The 18,412-nt window shown below is 48.7% G+C and overlaps 6 protein-coding genes across 6 annotated transcripts; 3 read left to right on the top strand and 3 right to left on the bottom strand.

The window, feature by feature from the left end:
• Positions 1-436: 436 nt before the first annotated feature.
• BKA55DRAFT_655324 (aminotransferase) lies at positions 437-1,487 on the top strand (the record flags this gene model as incomplete). Its single annotated transcript, XM_046197419.1, has 1 exon — positions 437-1,487. The coding sequence occupies exon 1, from the start codon at positions 525-527 to the stop codon at positions 1,485-1,487; it is 963 nt and encodes a 320-aa protein (XP_046042548.1). The 5' UTR covers positions 437-524.
• Positions 1,488-2,259: 772 nt separating this feature from the next.
• BKA55DRAFT_545736 (uncharacterized protein) lies at positions 2,260-3,537 on the top strand (the record flags this gene model as incomplete). Its single annotated transcript, XM_046190841.1, has 5 exons — positions 2,260-2,291; positions 2,354-2,473; positions 2,527-2,725; positions 2,772-3,175; positions 3,231-3,537. The coding sequence occupies 5 exons, from the start codon at positions 2,260-2,262 to the stop codon at positions 3,535-3,537; spliced, it is 1,062 nt and encodes a 353-aa protein (XP_046042547.1).
• Positions 3,538-3,826: 289 nt separating this feature from the next.
• On the bottom strand, positions 3,827-5,302 carry BKA55DRAFT_527224 (uncharacterized protein; the record flags this gene model as incomplete). The annotated part of the gene is made up of 2 exons (XM_046188912.1): positions 3,827-4,441; positions 4,475-5,302. Coding segments are annotated over 2 exons (1,443 nt in total), but the record flags the coding sequence as incomplete, so codon positions are not given.
• Positions 5,303-9,536: 4,234 nt separating this feature from the next.
• Positions 9,537-11,476, top strand: BKA55DRAFT_743559 (heterokaryon incompatibility protein-domain-containing protein). Its single transcript, XM_046201553.1, has 3 exons — positions 9,537-9,997; positions 10,058-10,799; positions 10,826-11,476. The coding sequence occupies exons 1-3, from the start codon at positions 9,745-9,747 to the stop codon at positions 11,145-11,147; spliced, it is 1,317 nt and encodes a 438-aa protein (XP_046042545.1). The 5' UTR covers positions 9,537-9,744; the 3' UTR covers positions 11,148-11,476.
• A 1,766-nt stretch (positions 11,477-13,242) lies between these two features.
• BKA55DRAFT_584153 (GNAT domain-containing protein) lies at positions 13,243-14,543 on the bottom strand. The gene has a single exon (XM_046194281.1). It carries the CDS (start codon positions 14,256-14,258, stop codon positions 13,464-13,466), a length of 795 nt encoding a protein of 264 aa, XP_046042544.1. The 5' UTR covers positions 14,259-14,543; the 3' UTR covers positions 13,243-13,463.
• A 1,175-nt stretch (positions 14,544-15,718) lies between these two features.
• Positions 15,719-16,928, bottom strand: BKA55DRAFT_212103 (uncharacterized protein). The gene is made up of 3 exons (XM_046185165.1): positions 16,803-16,928; positions 15,830-16,748; positions 15,719-15,777 (listed from the first exon to the last, which is right to left on the bottom strand). The coding sequence occupies exon 2, from the start codon at positions 16,678-16,680 to the stop codon at positions 16,003-16,005; it is 678 nt and encodes a 225-aa protein (XP_046042543.1). The 5' UTR covers positions 16,681-16,748; positions 16,803-16,928; the 3' UTR covers positions 15,719-15,777; positions 15,830-16,002.
• Positions 16,929-18,412: the final 1,484 nt, after the last annotated feature.

The following is an 18,412-nucleotide window of genomic DNA, read 5'->3' as shown; positions in this document are numbered from 1 at the left end:
GAGACTTGTTATCTGGTAATCATATTCCGAATAGGTGCACTTGCTTCTCTTGACGGTTGAATCCCGAATCAGCAGTCTTTGCGTTTCTTTCCAGCCAAGTTTATCTCAGTGCCACAAGACTGTATCAACAACCAGTGGTAATTCCCCTCAGCGCATTCCGCAGCGATAAAGTAATTACTCAGTACAGCTCAACCGTTTTGGGGGGTTGCTTGACAGGGTGAGCCGTTGGTCTGGTGGCAATCCGGTTGGTTGCGGGGATGCAGTATTACCCAAAGAGGAATTACGCCATTGAGTAACTACTGTGTCGAGACTTGGCGTGTATCATTCTCCATAGAGACTCGGGGTATCTCGTTCTACATGTCTTGGAGTTATTCAAGATAATTTGCAAACGTCTACAAAAGCAAAGGTTGAATCGTATCAGATTAATTGATCTCACCAACCAAACACATCATCTCAATCCATCAATCTCATCAGTCACCAAAACAAACACCACCAACACATCACACCAAAGACAACACAGCAAAATGGCGACCATGGACAAGGTATTCGCCGGCTACGCCAAGCGACAAGCCACCCTTGAAGCCAGCAACAACATCCTCTCCCAAGGCATCGCCTGGGTCGAAGGCGAGCTCGTTCCCCTGCAATCAGCTCGTATCCCCCTCCTCGACCAGGGTTTCATGCACAGCGACCTGACCTACGATGTGCCCTCCGTCTGGGACGGCCGCTTCTTCCGTCTCGACGACCATCTTGATCGTCTTGAGGCCAGCTGCAAGAAGATGAGACTTCGCTTCCCTATTCCTCGTGAGGAGATCAAGAAGATCTTGATTGAGATGGTGGCCAAGAGTGAGATCAAGGATGCGTTTGTTGAATTGATCGTTACTCGTGGTCTTAAGGGTGTGAGGGGAGCGAAGCCGGAGGAGCTTCTTAATAACAACCTTTACATGTTTGTTCAGCCATATGTTTGGGTTATGGATCCTGAGGATCAGTATCATGGTGGTCGTGCGATTGTTGCACGAACCGTACGACGCGTTCCACCTGGTTCTATCGATCCCACCATTAAGAATCTTCAGTGGGGTGATCTTGTCCGCGGCTTATTCGAGGCCAACGACCGTGGCGCCACTTATCCCTTCCTCACTGACGGTGATGCCAACCTCACCGAGGGATCAGGCTTCAACGTCGTCATCATCAAGGATGGCGTGCTCTATACACCTGATCGTGGAGTCTTGCAGGGAATTACAAGGAAGAGTGTCATCGACGCTGCGCGATCTTGTGGATATGAGATTCGTGTTGAGCATGTTCCGATTGAGGCGGCTTATCAGGCTGATGAGATTTTGATGTGCACAACTGCTGGTGGTATTATGCCTATCACTACCCTGGATGATAAGCCTGTGAATGATGGAAAGGTTGGACCTATTACGAAGGCTATCTGGGATCGTTACTGGGCTATGCACTGGGAGGATGAGTTTAGCTTCAAGATTGACTATTAAGGGCGATGGTTGAGATACTTGTAAATACTGGCATTAAATAAAACGCATTTTACTCTACATCCAAGCCCTTTTCAGTCGCATTCAATTGATGGACATCACTGAAATCGCAAGGGACTTAATACCGGAGAAGCCTCATATTCTTATAAAAGTTCTGTTCATAAAGGCAAAAGACTCTCTTCATCAGAATCCTGTAGATCACTTTTAATGGACTTGGAGACATTTAGTACTCGACCCTTGATATAAGCCAACCTCAGATAAGTTTAGAAGGCACCAAGCAAAGCAACCTTGCTTCAGTAGGAACATCGTCTTGTCTTTGGATCTCAGATGTACCACCGCTATGCTTTCTCAATATTGCCGGGCAGTATCCGTAGTTTACCCATACTCAACCCCTACCAAAAGTAGCACCTAAGAGCTCAGAGATCTCAGCCGACAAGGTTACCGGCCTAGCTACAGTTTGCCAGAATGTCTGAGGCTCAAATAGGCGAAGTCCTAGTTTGGTGTTAGCTCTTGACTCGACTACTCTTGGTGGTAGTGATGGGGCGACGTGGCTTACTGCCCACTTGGGTGTCGTATTTCCGGTTTAGGAAATAACCTCTAGAAGAGTCTCGGCTTTGCAAGCGGCATACGCTTTCTGGATTCTGCTCTAGTATCGCAAGACTGCGTTGTATAGCTTCAAATGAAGCACCAGTCCCTCCGTAGTAGATATGTGACATCTTGTGAACTCATCAATCTGCCTGGAATCTATTATATCATCTAATTTACAAAGATCAACATGAGTGCGCACGATAGTATCGTAATCTTGGGGTGAGTGGCTGGCCTGGATACCGATGAACCCGTTTGCAATTCTGTACTGACCCTCATAAAAGAGCTGGCATTATTGGCCTTGATGTAGCTCTTGTCCTCGCAGAGAGAGGCTACGGCAAGTCCATTACAGTCATTGCTGAGCATCTTCCTGGAGACACAGCTCTGACTTATACTTCTCCATGGTCAGTTATGCCGCTTGTTAGCGCCGGACTTGCTTATGCTCATCTCTTTACAGGGCTGGCTGTAACTTCTCAGCTATCTCTGGCACAGATGCCAACGCCCTGAAATGGGACAAGGCCGGATATTTCCATCTCAGCAAGCTTGCTTCTGAGAGGCCAGAGCAATCTTACGTTAAGCGAACGCCTTCCACTGAGTTATGGGACGACATTGTTCCTCGTGATAAGATTCAGGCAATGTCTGAGTACCTTGAAGACGTAAGTTCATGCACAGGATGATAAGATTCCAGCTGACATATTCCAGTTCCAAGAACTTCCAGTCTCTGAACTGCCTGAGGGCGTCAAGTTTGCTGTATCATTTACTACTCTCACTGTAAATGCGCCGAAGCATCTGCTCTACCTCTATGAGCGACTGAAGAGTGACTACGGTGTTCGCTTTGTTCGACAAAAGCTTCCAGATCTTCAGACCGCATTTTTCAGCCAATCTACCCAGATCGTGTTCAACTGTACTGGCAATGCTGCGCGAATCTTGCCGGGAGTCGAGGATTCTAAATGCTACCCGACCAGAGGACAAGTGCTGTTAACTCACGCGCCCGAGGTTCACACGAACATTATGAGGCATGGTAAAGATTACGAGACATACGTGATCCCTCGGCCATTTTCCAAAGGACATGTTATTCTCGGAGGGTATATGCAAAAGGGCAACGGGTAAGTGATTAATCTCTGTCCGTGTTGTGTATCGCGAGCTAACCGGTCTTGCCAGTGACGGTGCTACCTACTCGTACGAAACAGAGTCTATCCTGGAACGCACCAAGGCGCTCAGTGATGAAGTCAGGAATGGAAGTCTAGATGTTCTCGCAGCTTTCTCCGGCCTTCGTCCGTCGCGCGAAGGAGGTGCTCGAGTAGAGAGGGAAGACTTGACTGTCGCGGGACAGAAGCGTACTGTCGTTCACAACTATGGTGCTGGTGGCACTGGGTTCCAGGCTGGTTATGGGATGGCTTTAGATGCCGTTCGTGCTGCAGAGCCTGTTTTGTCAAAGATTCAAACTGAATTCAAGTCGAAGCTGTGATCATCTTTGACGAGTAGATAGTAGTAGATGTCTGAGTGAGGTTCGTTAGAGTCACTAAGGCGAAATCACTTGATACATATACAACAGCCAGTATGTAATAAACAAGGAAAGATGTACTATTGTATTGACAGTATTGCTTCTAAGCTATGTTCTTTTCGTGTGCATAATATGATAATATCTAAATACAAAAACGGGTCATGTAGGTCGTAAGTTACTCATTCTAAGTAAAGTATGCAGTCGTTGCTCTCATGGTTCCAGACACTTTGAGATGCATGTAGGTACAGAAATCTTAAAAGTAAACAGGATAAGGAGGCTTCTCATAACCAGCCTTGGAAGTAGTGGTCTCAACCGCCTTGGGGGTCGTGACAGGAGTCTCGTAGAGCTTGGTGGTAGATCGGATGAAGGTGGTGACTGTCTGGTTGCCAGGAGTCAGGTTGGTAGGGATGGTGGGAGGATAACCCTTGGTGGGAGAGGGAGGTTGGTAGACGTGAGAGTTGGAGGGGTTCCACTGCTGGATCTGGGTGGTGGCTGTGGCGTAGACGGTGGAAGTGACAGCGCCGATGGGGCAGTCGGTGACCTTGGGAGGGCAAGCAGTGACGGTGAAGTACTTGGTGGTGTAAAGAGTGGATGTCGTGTTGCCAGGTCGGTGAGGTCCAGGGGGGTAGTATGTAGCACCAGGGCCGGGAATGACTTGAGTCTTGGTGACGGGGCAAAGAGTGGTTGAGAGAGCGATGGTCTCGGTGGTGACGTGGGGAGTACCAGGGCAGTTAGCAACGTGGGGAGCGCAGGCAGTAACAGTTCGGATGTTGGTGGTGTAGACAGTAAAGGTAGACCAGCCAGTTGTGACGATGTGCTGAGTTGGGACGGGTCCGACGGGGTAGGTCTGGTGGTTGCCACCGGCAGGCTTGGTGGGTTGCTCAGGGTTGGAAGGCTGCACGGGTTGAGAGGGTTGCTCTGGCTGAGAAGGCTGAGAAGGCTGGCCAGGAGTGCTGGGCTTGGTAGGAGAAGACTGTTCCTCGGTAACTGGGCAGACGGTGGTAGAGATGGCGATGGTCTCGGTGGTGACATGAGGAGTAGGCTGCTCGCAGTTAGGGTGCTCAGGACCGCAGGTAGTCACAGTTCGAACACTGGTGGTGTAGACAGTAGAGGTAGACCAAGCGGTAGTCTTGGCTGGCTCAGTGGGCTTGGGCTGGGTAGGCTTAGGCTCGGTTGGCTTAGGCTGAGTAGGCTTGGGCTCGGTCTGGTGCTGCTCAGTGACGGGGCAGATGGTAGTGGAAACAGCGATAGTCTCAGTAGTGACGTGAGGAGTGGGTGTCTCGCAGTTGGGGAACTCAGGGCCACAAGCAGTGACGGTGCGAACACTAGTGGTGTAGATGGTGGAGGTTGACCATCCGGTAGTCTTGACTGGCTCAGTTGGCTTGGGCTCGGTGGGCTTGGGCTGGGTTGGCTTAGGCTCAGTGGGCTTGGGCTCAGTGGGCTTGGGCTCAGTCTGATGCTGCTCGGTAACAGGGCAAACAGTAGTAGAGATAGCAACAGTCTCAGTAGTGACATGAGGAGTAAGCGGGCAGTCAGTGACCTCAGGAGCACAAGATGTAACAGTGCGGACGTTAGTCGTGTAAACAGTTGAGGTAGTCCACTCAGTAGTGGAAGCAGGCTGGGTAGATCCAGCTTCAGACTGACCACCAGTCACAGGCTTGGTAGGATGCTCTTGAGTAGCGGGCTTAGTAGAGTGTCCCCCAGTAGCAGGCTTCGTCTCGGTGGCAGGCTTGGTGGGCTGTTCCTCAGTGACGGTCGCAGGCTTGGTAGGAGCTGGCTTGGTCTCGGTGGGGTGCGCTTCGGTGACGGGGCAGACGGTGGTGGAGATGGCAACAGTCTCGGTTGTGACGTGAGGAGTATTGGGGCAGTCGGGCACATCAGGAGCACAAGAAGTCACTGTTCGGATGTTGGTGGTGTAGACAGTCGAGGTGGTCCAGTCAGTGGTGCTAGCAGGCTTGGTCTCAGTGGGAACTGGGTAAGTGGGCTTAGTCTCAGTAGCAGGCTTAGTCTCGGTTGCTGGCTTGGTCTCGGTAGGGTGCTCCTCGCCACCGGTAGTAGCAGGCTTGGTCTCAGTCTCGGTAGCAGGCTTGGTAGATCCCTCATGGTGAGTCACGGGCTTAGTTGGCTGCTCCTCAGTCTCAGTAGTAGGTGCAGTAGACTGGCCCTCGGTCTCAGTAGCCTGGGTAGGGACGGGGTAAGTAGGCTGTTCTTTGGTGACAGTAGCAGGCTTGGTAGATCCCTTTTCGGTCACAGGGCAGACAGTAGTAGAGATAGCAATGGTTTCAGTTGTGACGTGCTTACCACCAGGGCAGTTGGGGATCTCAGGAGGGCAAGACGTGATGGTGCGGATGTTAGTCGTGTAGACAGTTGAGGTAGTCCACTGGCTGGTCTGCTCAGTGTTGGGCTGAGTCTCAGTGGGATGCTCGGAACCAGTCTCGGTCTTAGCAGTCTGGGTTCCGGTAGTAACCTTAGGAGGAGGATAGGCACCGGTAGAAGTTCCAACAGCAGGCTTGGTAGACTCAGCAGGGAGGGACTCGGTCTCGGTCTCAACACCGGTCTCAGTAGTCTCAGTGGTAGCCTTGGGAGGAGGGTAAGCACCAGTAGAGGTACCGACCGCAGGCTTGGTAGTCTCCGTCTCAGCAGGAACGGTATTGGTCTCAGCAGGAGTAGTCTCGGTCTCAACTCCCTCGGTAGTGCCAGTGGTGGCCTTGGGAGGCGGGTAAGCACCAGTAGAAGGAGAAGTCTCAGTCTCCTCAGGAACAGACTCAGTCTTGGTCTCGGTCTCACCAGGCTTGGAGACAGTGGCAGTCTCGGTACCTTGGTGCTCAGTCTCGGTAGAGCCGGGGATAGGATAGTTGGGAGTATGAGTCTCGCCATGCTCAGTCACAGGCTTGGTCTCAGTGACAGGGCAGACAGTAGTAGACACAGCGATGGTCTTTGTAGTGACATGCTGGCCACCAGGGCAGTTGGGAACCTCAGGAGGGCAAGAAGTGATGGTGTACACGTTGGTAGTGTAGACAGTTGAGGTGGTCCACTGTGTAGTAGAGGCACTGCCAGTCTCGGTCTCAGACTGGGCAGGCTTGGTGGTCTCGGAAACAGCCGTGGTACCCTCGCTAAGAGGCTGGGTAGTTGGGGTACCCTCAGGTGGGGGATACGCGTCAGTGGAGCTGCCAACATCGGTAGATCCCTGTTGGGTCACATCGGTACTCTCGGGAGGAGTGTACTCGGAAGTGGGTGTAAGAGCCTCAGTGGAGTCTTTACCGGGCTTGGTGGTCTCTGTGTTGGCAGGAGGAGGGTACAAGTCAGTTGAGGTTTTACCCTCAGCAGTAGTCTCGACAGCAGTAGACTCGTGCTCAGACTCAGATGGAGTGTTCTCGGGAGGAGGGTAAACACCGGTTGGGGTGGACTCCTCAGTTGTGACGACTGCAGTAGACTCTTGCTCGGTCTTTGTCTTGTGAGTGTTCTCTGGAGGGGGATAGGCTCCAGTTGGGGTTGAGACATCAGTGGTATCCTTTGAAGGCTGAGTGTTACCGGGAGGGGGATAAGCGTTGGTAGGAGTCTCGACATCAGAAGTGTCTTCAACAGGCTTGCTGACAGTCTCGGTGGCCGCGGACTCGGGAGGTGCATAGTCGGTGGTATCTTGGTGCTCGGAAGTAGCGACAGTGGGAACGGGAGGAGGAGCATACTGGGTAGTGTCCTTGCCGGTATCCTCTGAGGTTGTCTGCTCAGGAGGAGTCACATCTGTAGTAGCAGCCGGGGGGGAGCATATGGAGTAGTCTCTTGTTGAGCAGGCTCAGTGTTGGCAGACTGAGCAGGAGGAGGATAGAGATCAGTAGGCTGGGTAGGTTGAACCTCGGAGATGGGGCAGATGGTAGTTGAAACAGCAACAGTCTTGGTCGTTACATGAGGTGCATTAGGGCAGTCTGGAATATCGGGAGGACAATCAGTGACTGTGATGACCTGGGTTTCATAGACGGTCGAAGTTGTGTAGCCCTGAGGTAGATTGTAGTCTCCCCTTGGCTGACGACGAAAGTCTAAAACACCAGCGTTGGCCGCGCCAATAGCAGCGGCGCTGAGTAGAAAGAAGCTTCTCATCTTTCCGTGTTTCAACGAATGTTGTAAAGCGAATGAAAAAGGTTGTTGTTTGTATGAAACGAAAGTGAATTGTTGCTGAGGAACAAAAAGAATGTGTAACGAGCTGGTGTAGCCTCAATCTTTATACAAATCTTAAGATCGCTTGTCAGGTAGAATTTCAGCTGAGATGGTCTCCACGTAAGTGGTACGCGCAAATCAATCATCTTTCGATGATCCAAACTTGGCAGCGTCTCGTCTCCATCTGGAATACGGGCGCTTGCATACAAAACATAGCAGGGTGAGGTCATTCCGGATCTACCTAAACGGGACTGACAGGGCGGTCAGTCGATGGGTGGTTGGATGAGACGGAGTCTTTTGGGCAGAAAGCGCCTGCATCTGATAGTGGATAGTGGATCAGAGACATGGTCGTAAACATCCGAGATATCCAGGCGGCTCGCTTCCAAAAATACAGTACGCTGTGCCGATCATTCATGATGTGGCCTGTCCTTGCGGCGTAAAAAACGGAGTCAGTTCAGGTGGGCATGGGGTTGAAGTGACCTTGGATAGGCCGCTGAATAATGGAGCATATTGTTTTAGCCTGCAGAAACGATTCTAACAATAAACAAAAATGTCTTGAGAGAGACCAAGGTTCACGCACACGAAACATGCACAAGGCCTCGTGTTTGGACGCACGACTCCGCTCGAGGTGCTGTGATTGTGTGCTATAATTGGATACTCTGGCCACTCAGCGGCTATAAACAGAATGAGGTCCTGCAGGTTGGTTGGCCCATGATCCCTGCAAGCCCTGATCGAATCATCCAGTGGTGTTGCGTCGTGGGGCTCTCGAGCAAGCCAAGAAGGTCTAGATTAGATTTGCACCAGGGAAATTCACCACGTCAATTGACGATTCTATGCATTAGTTTACGAGATGGAACTGAGAATAGAATATTCTGAGTTTTTTTCTTGCAGAAGCGGGACATGATCTTTTCTTAGATATATGCCCTGTTCAACTGTCCTAAAATTCTCGTGTTCGGCATCGTTTTTCCAGCGGGGGAAGAATGAGACAAAAAAATCTGAAAAAAGAGAAATGATATAGGTTGAAGCGCTTGGAAAGTAATTTCAAGTCATGATCGTCATTGATCCTCAAAGCAAATCTGGACCTGAAACAAATGGCGTAGGGTTGGCGCTTATCAAACCCGTTTGTTAGCGCGCGGTTCGTGGGGTTTGGGGCTGTTTTTTACGGATGAACCGTCGACGCCACGTCGCACCATCAGCTGGACTACCCTGGACATAACGAGGAAATTGTAAAATTCATCGAAACAATGTTTCAAAGTCTATTGTATCTATTTAAAAGCGTAAAATTATTACAAGATAAATACATAACTTGACATGAAATTTATTTTACACGACAGATCAGCTATAGTGATACTGCATATAGATCTTCCTTACAATAAATACAACCTCGTCCAGGGGTGACAAATGTGACCTCTGTCCAACACTAGCAACCTGTTGATATCGAAATTATTCAGTCAGCTTCTACCAATTCTGCATACTCTCCTTTATTTACTTTCTCTACTAGCTTTTGCTTATAGCCCATTTCTTTGCCTTCTCTTCTACTATCCGAAAGTCACTCCAATTATCTCGCTTGTTTGAACCAGCAGAGTCTCTGCGTGTCGGGTCACAGAAGGTCACACGCAAGGCTCATTGCTTTTCACCTTAACAATTATTGTGTCGATAACTCCTGATACGCCGCTCGTACCGCCACCAATTGGAAGTCTCTCTCTTCGAGGTCATAGCGTAAAAGAAGCTTTGACTACCCCTCTCGGCTCGAGGCTCGTTGTCAGAATGATCGACAACTCCCAGTGACTATCAGTGCCAATTGTTGAGCTGGCAAAAGCACGCGTGCTATGGGCAAAATCTGTGCCTTTACGTGTCAGGAAGGACTTCCTTGCCTTTCACTCTCCCGTGTAGGCTTTAGGCTCGGCTAGCAGTAAGATATACGCGTATATCTACGCGCTACGAAAAGCTCTCATCGCGCTCCCCTCTTCATTTGCTTCCCTACTACAGAGTACAGACTCCAGAGCCAATCAATACACAATGGGCAGCAATGCTGAGTCAATTCCTCAAGTCTCGCAATGCACGACATGTTTGCTCATCAGAATTCGTGATACATCTCAGAAAGCTATCCCGAAGAAATTTAATGAGCCATCTACCAGCGATGCCGGTCCTGCCACTGAGTCTGAACTTGCCTCTTACTCCAAGCCATTTGAACTTGAACGTGAGAGGCACCCGACAGTTTCTTACAAAGATGCTGTGAATTTTTTCTATGGTGAACCATCTCGAAATATAGGTGAAGCTACTTCCGTCTGCAACCTTTGCGATCACTGGGTCAATTGACTCTTTACCAAAGAATGGGGACCAGCAGACCCCATAGCAAGAATATCCTTGGGTACCTTCACTGAAATTGAGGCTCGATCGGAATGTCATGTTTGCCGTTTCTTGTGCCAGTCCATATCGCAATCATCCTTTGAGGTAGATGATACTCGAAACGTCGCCCTTGAGCTGGGTAGAACTTTTCACATGAGAAACTGCGAGTACCGAGCTGCTGGTGCCATCTTATACAAGAATACGGAGGAGTTCCAGCATCATACACATATTGAGAACATAAAATGTCCCGAGTTGGCGGTCTTTGACAAGAATGCTATCAAGCCCGATTTTGCAAAGCCCGAGGTCAATTGGAAACGTCGTCGACAATGGTATACCGGACCACCATCTACGGCAGGCAAACGCAACCCCATCAATGAAGTATTGCCCATGGGTTTCTGTCTGATCAATGTACCTGGGGCTTGCCTAGTCGAAACCGACGGTGTCCAAGTTCCGAACTACGCGGGTTTGAGTTATGTTTGGGGCAAATCAAGCGAGGAGATCACAACAACAACAGAGAACTTTGGGAGTCTCAAGCTCCCAGGACGCTTTCACCAAAAAGGCGTGCCGCTTCTTTTCCGAGATGCTTTCAAGGTCTGCTCCCAGCTTGGCATAGATCACTTCTGGATCGACAGAATTTGTGTTATTCAGGACGACCAGAAGAGAAAATCAGCTCAGCTTGAAGCTATGGGACGGATTTATTCCAAAGCAAGCTTCACTATTGTATCGTCCGAGCCACACTATATAAATCAAGGTCTCCCTGGTGTTTCACAGCCGGAACACCACCAATTCATATCTCGGTTGGCGATAAGATCTTGATACCCACGTTACACGAAGCTTCAACAGCTTCAACGTGGAAGACCCGTGGATGGACGTATCATGAGGGACTTCTCTCAGAGAATCTATTGATCTTTCGAGAAGATATGGTGTACATGTATAGCCGTGGCTCCGAGAAGCTTGTGCCCGAGGGATTCAGAGAATTCGCATCCATGAAGCTTGGTTACATATCTGCTTCTCTTGTTCCTGAAGACGAGCAATACTCGGACCAAGTCAACGAACACTCAACAAGCTATTGACATTTGTTTCGGATAAAGTAAATCCATTCCTTGGAGTTCTGAACAGCTTCGGCGAGCATCAATATGGACTGCCCCACAGAATACTCGACCAAGCGATGTTGTGGCATTATACCTATGAGCCTTCTCGTTCGGGCCCAAAGAACCCTGGACAGGAATTTCCCAGCTGGTCTTGGGGAAGTCCCGATAGAAACGACCATACTGAGTTAGTTTGAGATTTGGTTTTCTGGGCATGTTTTGACCTGAATGAGTGAAACTGCCTCCCTTCCTTCTAATACACGCCATTGCTCAGCAGACTAGAGTCACTCACAATGAAGGTGATCGGAATGCGGGCGCGTCCGTCGGGGCGGGCCGCCAACGGTGACTTTGAGTTTCTATGGCCACAGGTCCACAAGGGCCGTTGGAATGAGCTTAACAGCCCTAGCGAAGCAAATTTAATGAGCTTCAAGGGTGTCCTTCTCTGGTATTCCAGCTGTAATCTTTAATGTGTCTTCTATAGAGAAGTGAGCAGAAACTTATCGCGGCTCGTTGCGTCATTCAAGCTTGACGTCAACAGTCGCATCTTATCTTATCTTATCTCCTCTTTGTCTATTTTTAGCCACAAGGACTAACGGCTCCAGTTCTGTTGCCGATCCGGATAACGTAGTATAAAGTCTTGATCTGACTTGGTACAGCTGGATTGAGTTATATAGCATTCATCGAGAAAGATTAAGAGACTATAAAGCCTAAGTCATCACAAGTAACATAAACTGATATAGGAATTACAGTACTGCCCAGCCCAGAGATATTATGCCTTTAGATTTTGAATAATTGGAAGTTCAAGCTTATAATACAGAGGAGTGTATCAAGCCATCACATTGGCATATCTTCTATGTATTTCTGTAGGCATATTGGGTAAAGTACAAGACTAGTTCGAACTGCCTCATTAACTGGAGGAAACGGCCTCTGAACTTTCCATATCTATGCAATATAGGTCTCCGCAATCATTGGACTAAAGCAAGGAAATGAGACCTCTATGAATGCTTATCAGAGTTATAACATTTCGTACCTATGACCTACTGTCTTTACAAGCTCCAGATACCGCATTATCGAAGAGGCTTGTGGGCCACGAAGGCTTGTGTGAATCTGCCTGTCTAAACCCTAATCAAATCATTGTACCGCCGCTACCCCATATAACAGTAAAGAATTCTGAAAGGCTTAGGTTCCGAGGTCATGGAGACCGGAAAGTCCGCGGGAATAAACTCAATTTTGACTTTATGATGCTGGAAACTGCTGAAAAGCCGTCTTACATGCCGAGGTTACCCGTAGCCCCTGTAGATGCCCATATCACTAAGGTTTGAAGATCAGCTCTGTCTACAAACAATTTAGGAGTGGTTATAGGAGGAGTTGCAAGCCGTAAGAATAAACTTTAGGCAGCTGCCCAAGGGAACAGTGTCCACGGCAGTTTGGAAGAAAACATATTCCGTCTAACAGCTGGCTAAAGTTTATTTGTACGATTCGTAAATCATCCAACAACTCAAATGGTACTAAAGAACCGGTAGTTTGAATGATTAGCAATAGTCAAACTGGAGATGTTTTGGGTTTTCTCTAAACTGATGTTAAGGCTAGCTAGCTCGCTCGGAACGTTATGAGCCAATGATCGACAAAGCCCCATCTGATATCTCAACGAGCTCGGACTGAGATCCTATTATGGTTTTACTGACGGCAGCTAGTTTCGGCTTTGGGAGGACCTTCTAGAACAAGCTTAGAAGATGAGGCAATGAAATGGAACTCGGAGCTTTAAGCCTGCTATTCCTATACTGTCCACAAGAACAGTGGGGTTCGGCAGGCCTGAACGAGGTAAAACATCTTGGTTCGTGGAGAAAAGTCAAGCTTTGCAAACTCAGATCATGATTCCCGAGGCCAACGCGCGTTTCGAGTTTTGCGTCAGTGCATGTACATAGGTTGCACATGCTTGCCTTTTACTATAGCCGAAACAAGGATCTGCAATGGGAATAACATCAGAAAGACAAGTAAACTCAGTCTACGTCCAGCTGTTAACATTGTACTCCTCGAAAATCTCGAAGAAACATTTTCGCAATGGGCGGCGCCAGAGTCATGAGACAGTAAAACAAGTCTTGTTATTAAATGTACAGCTTGAAATTGTCAGATTACCTAGTTGCTATCAAATGCCGTCTAATATGCAAAGATGCTATCAATCAACGAGTTATCGCTTGCTGTTCGCGCCCTAAACCAAGTATGTCCTGTCGAGATTGGCCCGTTTAAATTTACCCCGAAACCGTTTTTTGACCATTTTTTAAAAAAATTGTTCCGCTTCATCTAATCAGAATCCTCCTCCTCAGGCATCGGCCTAGGATTGCAAATGATTGTGCCAGCCCACGTGATAATATTTCCCTCCTTTCCATCTCGCGTATCGATGCTCTCGCAGCCGCCCTGTGCAGCAACAGGTGCTTGTGATAGAACCTTTGCGAAGAAGTTCTTGGCTGCTTCGTTGCCTGCTTCCCACTGGAAAACAACACACTCGTCCATCTTGTCGCCGGGTTCTTTTCCAGGTGCAACGATGGGAACCAGTTGGTGTCGTCTTCTCTCACGGGGCAGATCCCACCATGAGTCCATGACTGCCTTCCAGAGTTCTGTTCCGTATCCTTGGCGGCAGAATTCTGGTTTGATGAGGAACTCGGCTTCTGGCCAACCAGAGATGGAAGAGGACATGGTTAGGACATCTGGCAGGCCACCCTCGCCTATGAGCTCATTGGTCGATTTAAGAAAGGCGCCAAACCACCAGTGGCTTTGGTCGTCTTGGACCAGAGAATGGAGTTGTCTTTCTGTCTCGTCTTTGTCTTTAGTTGCTCGGCCGCGAGCTGTTGAATGGTTCTGGATCTCAGTACGTTTGCGAAGCTCATGGAAAGCATCCAGGTCTTTCATTGTGAGAGGTCGAATAACAAGACGCTCGGTCTCCAGTGGGGGCCGATCCGAAGCGCTGGGAATGGGTCGCTCCGGCAGTGTGACTGAGTAACTGAACCATGGCGTCACACCAAGGTTCTGAAAATCCTCAGCATTTACAAAGACCTCAAGAGGGGGGAGGGCATGATGAAGAGGTGCCATCGTTTCCATAATGAAGCTGTTATCAAAAATTGTAGACACTAGTAGTAGTGGACGTGAACGGGTATTTGGATGAAATCTGGAAATTGGGGTACAAAAACTGGTCTAGCAGGAGGAATAAATAAGTGCCGAGGCCTGTTCTTAAAGGATTGTCTCGTATGATGTAGATTTGGTTAGCGACGTTACATGGTAACACGGCAGAAATGAGCGGTGAGTTGTTCTCGCTTTCTGGGAGGCCCAAGGAACGCGAAAAAGCCGTTGGGATCAAAGGCACCAGGGATTGGATTTCACATGCAGGGATTGCGCGTCGGTTAAGCAAACATGTTCCTGTAGCTAGGGTCCTCCCCCAAGTGGATTGCTCTCGCAAATAAGAAAATACAACATGACTCCACTAGAATTTGCGGTAATTGATTGTCGTTTTTTGCACAGTGAGACATGCCAGAACGAGAGTTACCTCCTGAAACTGAAGAGAGAGAAAGACTGCCGAGACTACGGTTTGTTTGGGTTTGGGGCGTCTGCATGCAAGGCGAGAAAACAACGCTAGCGTAGCACTCGGGCCCCTGACACGCACTGGAGGCAACTGGCGAGTTTGGCAGACAAGGTTTGTTCCCAGGTATTTCTGGTGGACAGCGTTGCAGCTGTTGGTTGTATGGCGTCGGATGGCGCATATCTTTACTGCAAACTGCTTAAACGAAGACCGGAATACAGTGCCGTTCGCCATTGCTCCGTGGACATTCAGTTTGGATACTGAGGCGTCGATCACGACGGTCTGATAGGCGCCGTGTCTCACTTTGAGTCGATAGATACAGAGCTTATTGGTCGCATGAATCAGCTGATGTCAAAGCACTGCGATCCGAGCAGCCTCGAGGAGTCGAGATACTGAATCGCCTCATTGACGAACCAACACTTGCCAGTCAATGATACCCTACAGACCCTGGGTTGTACTGCACAGCCTTTCCCCCTTCTCCGAGAGAACAACATATTATAGATCACATCAGCGGATGAATGTAGTATGAGAGATCCACAAGACAAAATGATCGTCGACGTATTCCTTGTGCGTTTCGCTCGGGAAAATTGCATCCGTTGAGGTGCATTTTCGTACAGAAGGGTATGCGAGATGACAGCTCGCAATAATGTACATAACCCAGTAAGCCCAACCACCACAACTCTATGTCCTCAATGCCATGGAAATAACACAGAATAACAAATACCCAAGATTTCGGTAAACATAGGGCTGACATATATCCGTTCCACGCAGTATCAACATCCAATTCGTATCGACCCTACCCGAGCAATAGCCTTATAACCGTTCGGATCCGCAAACCCTCTCCGCATACGGTTACAGTACAGTGCGGCCCCTGTCACCTCATCCCGCGCACCAGTTAAGGGGAAGCAGGCTAGGTAACACCCGCCCCTAGAAGATTCCAGTACAAAAAAACACGCGCATGACTGTGCCGCTCTCCCCGTGACAAGGCAAGCCCTCTTCCCAATATCACGGTACCGGTAAGCTAAGCCTCTAGGGTTCTGTGAACTGCGGCGTCGTAAATAATAACACTTGAAACACGAGTGGGGGGTTATTATACCGAGGAGATATTGTATGGCTCTCACGTGAATATGGCGTATAGTCTTTTCACACCGCAGTTCTACGAGTGAGAGACAACTGTTCTCTATGCAACTCTGTTATGTATCAGGGTAACATCTCATTCTAACATATCCACTATATATCCCAGAACCAACAACCCTCGAACCAACAGCATTAAGCAAATGGCAAATCCTGTCGATTAGACGAGGAATTACACCCCGCGAACCGCCACCAGTCTTGATGCGTACGAACAAACAACCATCGAATAGCAACCAGTGCAATCCAGGGAAGAGGAGGAAAATCCGCCCAGATACCACCTTCGAAATCCTTATCGTGAAGAATCAGAGCCAGCGGCAAAATCTCGTTACGATGAGACGCTTTCTTCATGGCGTTAGATCCTATCTCGGCCCCTGTTTTCTCGAACCACGCTCCCCAGTCGCATTTGTCGGCGTACTTTTCGAGTCCGACAAGGGTATCGATTTCGTTGTCCAGATGTGTTCTGAGTGCGGGCATGAATGAGTCGATGATTTCTCTGAGCTTTTCGCCGTCGAGCTTCTCCTCTTCTTTGCGGACTTTTTCGATGTAGGTTGTAAAGCGATCCAGTCCTTCGTGGAATAATCGATGCTCGTCGATGTTGGCGTCCATCAACCCTGGTACGCCGGTGATTCTGTTGATTTCTGGAAAGATCTTTTCCTCCTCAATGTCATGATGTTCCTGGATTTCTTGGCTCCATGCCCATGCAAAGCTTGCAAAGTCCACCTTGTCTTTTTGTGTTCCTTTCTCGGCGACATTGATTGCCTGGAGATAGATGGCGTTGACGCCTCGCAGGAATAGGTTATGGACGACAGCCATGCCTGCAGCGCATTTCCGAGCACCTTCAGCTCGTTTGTTAAGCTACGTGTGAGTCCGATCATTAGTAACTGCGCCATTACAGTTTTAGCGTCTGTATCCACGGTTCATACCGAATCACCTGCTTTTGACGCGCTGATGAGCTCAAAGGGGCCGTCAACCCATGACTTATTAGGCACTTCCATCTTAATATGCCACTTCAGACAGGATGCAAGAATGAGCCATGGTTTCTTGAAAAAGGGCAGCGTATTACTTATATGTCAGATTCAAGAGGTAGAGCAAGATATTAGTGCTGACGTTGGATATTTGGAGGGTAATCCGTAGGTCCGTAAGGCGACCAATCATTGAGTTGGCCTCGTATCTGACGTGTACCTCTTGATTGACGGTTTTCGCCATCCTTTATATTGATCTTAAGTGAGATCAAGAAGAATGTTCGGTCGTGTTTGATGATGCTGCTCTCAATTCTGACATTTATGTTGACTGGCCTTGTTGCAATAGTCTTCTCGGGCCAGATATCAGAAGCCCTGACAGACAAGCAGGATCATCTCACGATAGCCTCAAGGTCCAAGCTTGCTGACTCAGATTTAATAGGGAGCTGTTCATAGGCCACTGCTTATCTGAAGCTTATCGAACCAACGCCATCCTGCCAAGTGGAATCCTTGCTTAGTCGATGCTCAGACCAGACCTGTTTCAAAGCTCCGGTCATTAGATCAGAGACCTCGACAAGAAGCGAAAATCGCCATGATTCTTTATTTGTTGCTAAATGTCTGGTCAGCTTAGCTGGAAGACAATCCCGGTGATGCTTGGATATTTAAATTGGTTGCTTCATCTTAGATCTCGTCGGATTATGAGAGCGAATAATACTTTAAAACATGGGCTGCGGGCGAATATATGGAATTTGAGATGAAGTTCATAAAGTATAGGGTAAATTGGTCACTGGAAATGAATTAGCCGTGGCTTGCATTAAGTAACCTCCTCTCATGGTCAGAGTTCAATAGAATGGATACTTATTAAGCTTGATTTAGCGGCTTTTTGCAAATCAATAGTCAGATTTGTGGTTTTTCTCTGTGGTTTCTGAGTCAACTTGAAGAACATCTTCAATAACACTTTTCTCACATCACGTCGTGCAGCATGAGAACGGATCGTGAACCATCCGATCTAAAAATAGGTTCAATACGAAATCTCCTCACGTGTCAGTTACATTGCCTCGGCTTCTTTGGGGCCCTGGACGTTATCAGATAAGCTTCAGCAGCACGTCGCGCCTCAGTCTCATAAGTACTGAGTCTCGCCAAGTGTCTACAACAGCACTATCGATTATCGACTCTTGGAATTTGCCTGATTCTGCCAAGCCAACTCAGCTTGACAAGTCTCTAGTGGCGCGCGCCGTTGACTGTCACAAGCAATAGCGACAACTTTGACCCAGCGCTAACATTTTCGCGCTATTTAGATGGGGCCTGTCATATCCAATGATGCATATTGTGTCCCCGCCGCACAGACATTTAGGCGAACTTTCCGTTGTCTTGGCAAAACGCCAAATTGTTGTCTCAACGCGCGGAGATACAACTATGGTGATAGCGTGACCTGCGGAATGCACCGCCTCTGTTTGTTGTCTTGAGTACGCTTGGGCAGCCACAACTGTTGGCTGGTTTTAGGTGCAGTACATACAGAGCAAAGAACATATCACGCCATGTTATCGATACCGAGAGGAGGTGCCATCAACAGTAAGTGGATAGCA

This window comes from Fusarium redolens (genome assembly GCF_020744475.1).
Source record: "Fusarium redolens strain MPI-CAGE-AT-0023 chromosome Unknown BKA55scaffold_25, whole genome shotgun sequence".
NCBI lineage: Eukaryota > Fungi > Ascomycota > Sordariomycetes > Hypocreales > Nectriaceae > Fusarium > Fusarium redolens.
Note: the sequence above shows the minus strand (reverse complement) of the source record. Positions and strands in the feature narration are given on the sequence as shown.

What these genes read in the sequence shown, in the direction of transcription:
- BKA55DRAFT_743559 (XM_046201553.1), top strand. Translation starts at nt 9,745, where the DNA reads ATGGGCAGCAATGCTGAGTCAATTCCTCAAGTCTCGCAATGCACGACA. An exon ending in TGAACCATCTCGAAATATAG is followed by an intron (nt 9,998 to 10,057) that starts GTGAAGCTACTT and finishes TCTTTACCAAAG; the next exon opens with AATGGGGACCAGCAGACCCC. An exon ending in GCAAGCTTCACTATTGTATC is followed by an intron (nt 10,800 to 10,825) that starts GTCCGAGCCACA and finishes ATATAAATCAAG; the next exon opens with GTCTCCCTGGTGTTTCACAG.
- BKA55DRAFT_212103 (XM_046185165.1), bottom strand. Translation starts at nt 16,680, where the DNA reads ATGGCTGTCGTCCATAACCTATTCCTGCGAGGCGTCAACGCCATCTAT.
- BKA55DRAFT_584153 (XM_046194281.1), bottom strand. Translation starts at nt 14,258, where the DNA reads ATGGAAACGATGGCACCTCTTCATCATGCCCTCCCCCCTCTTGAGGTC.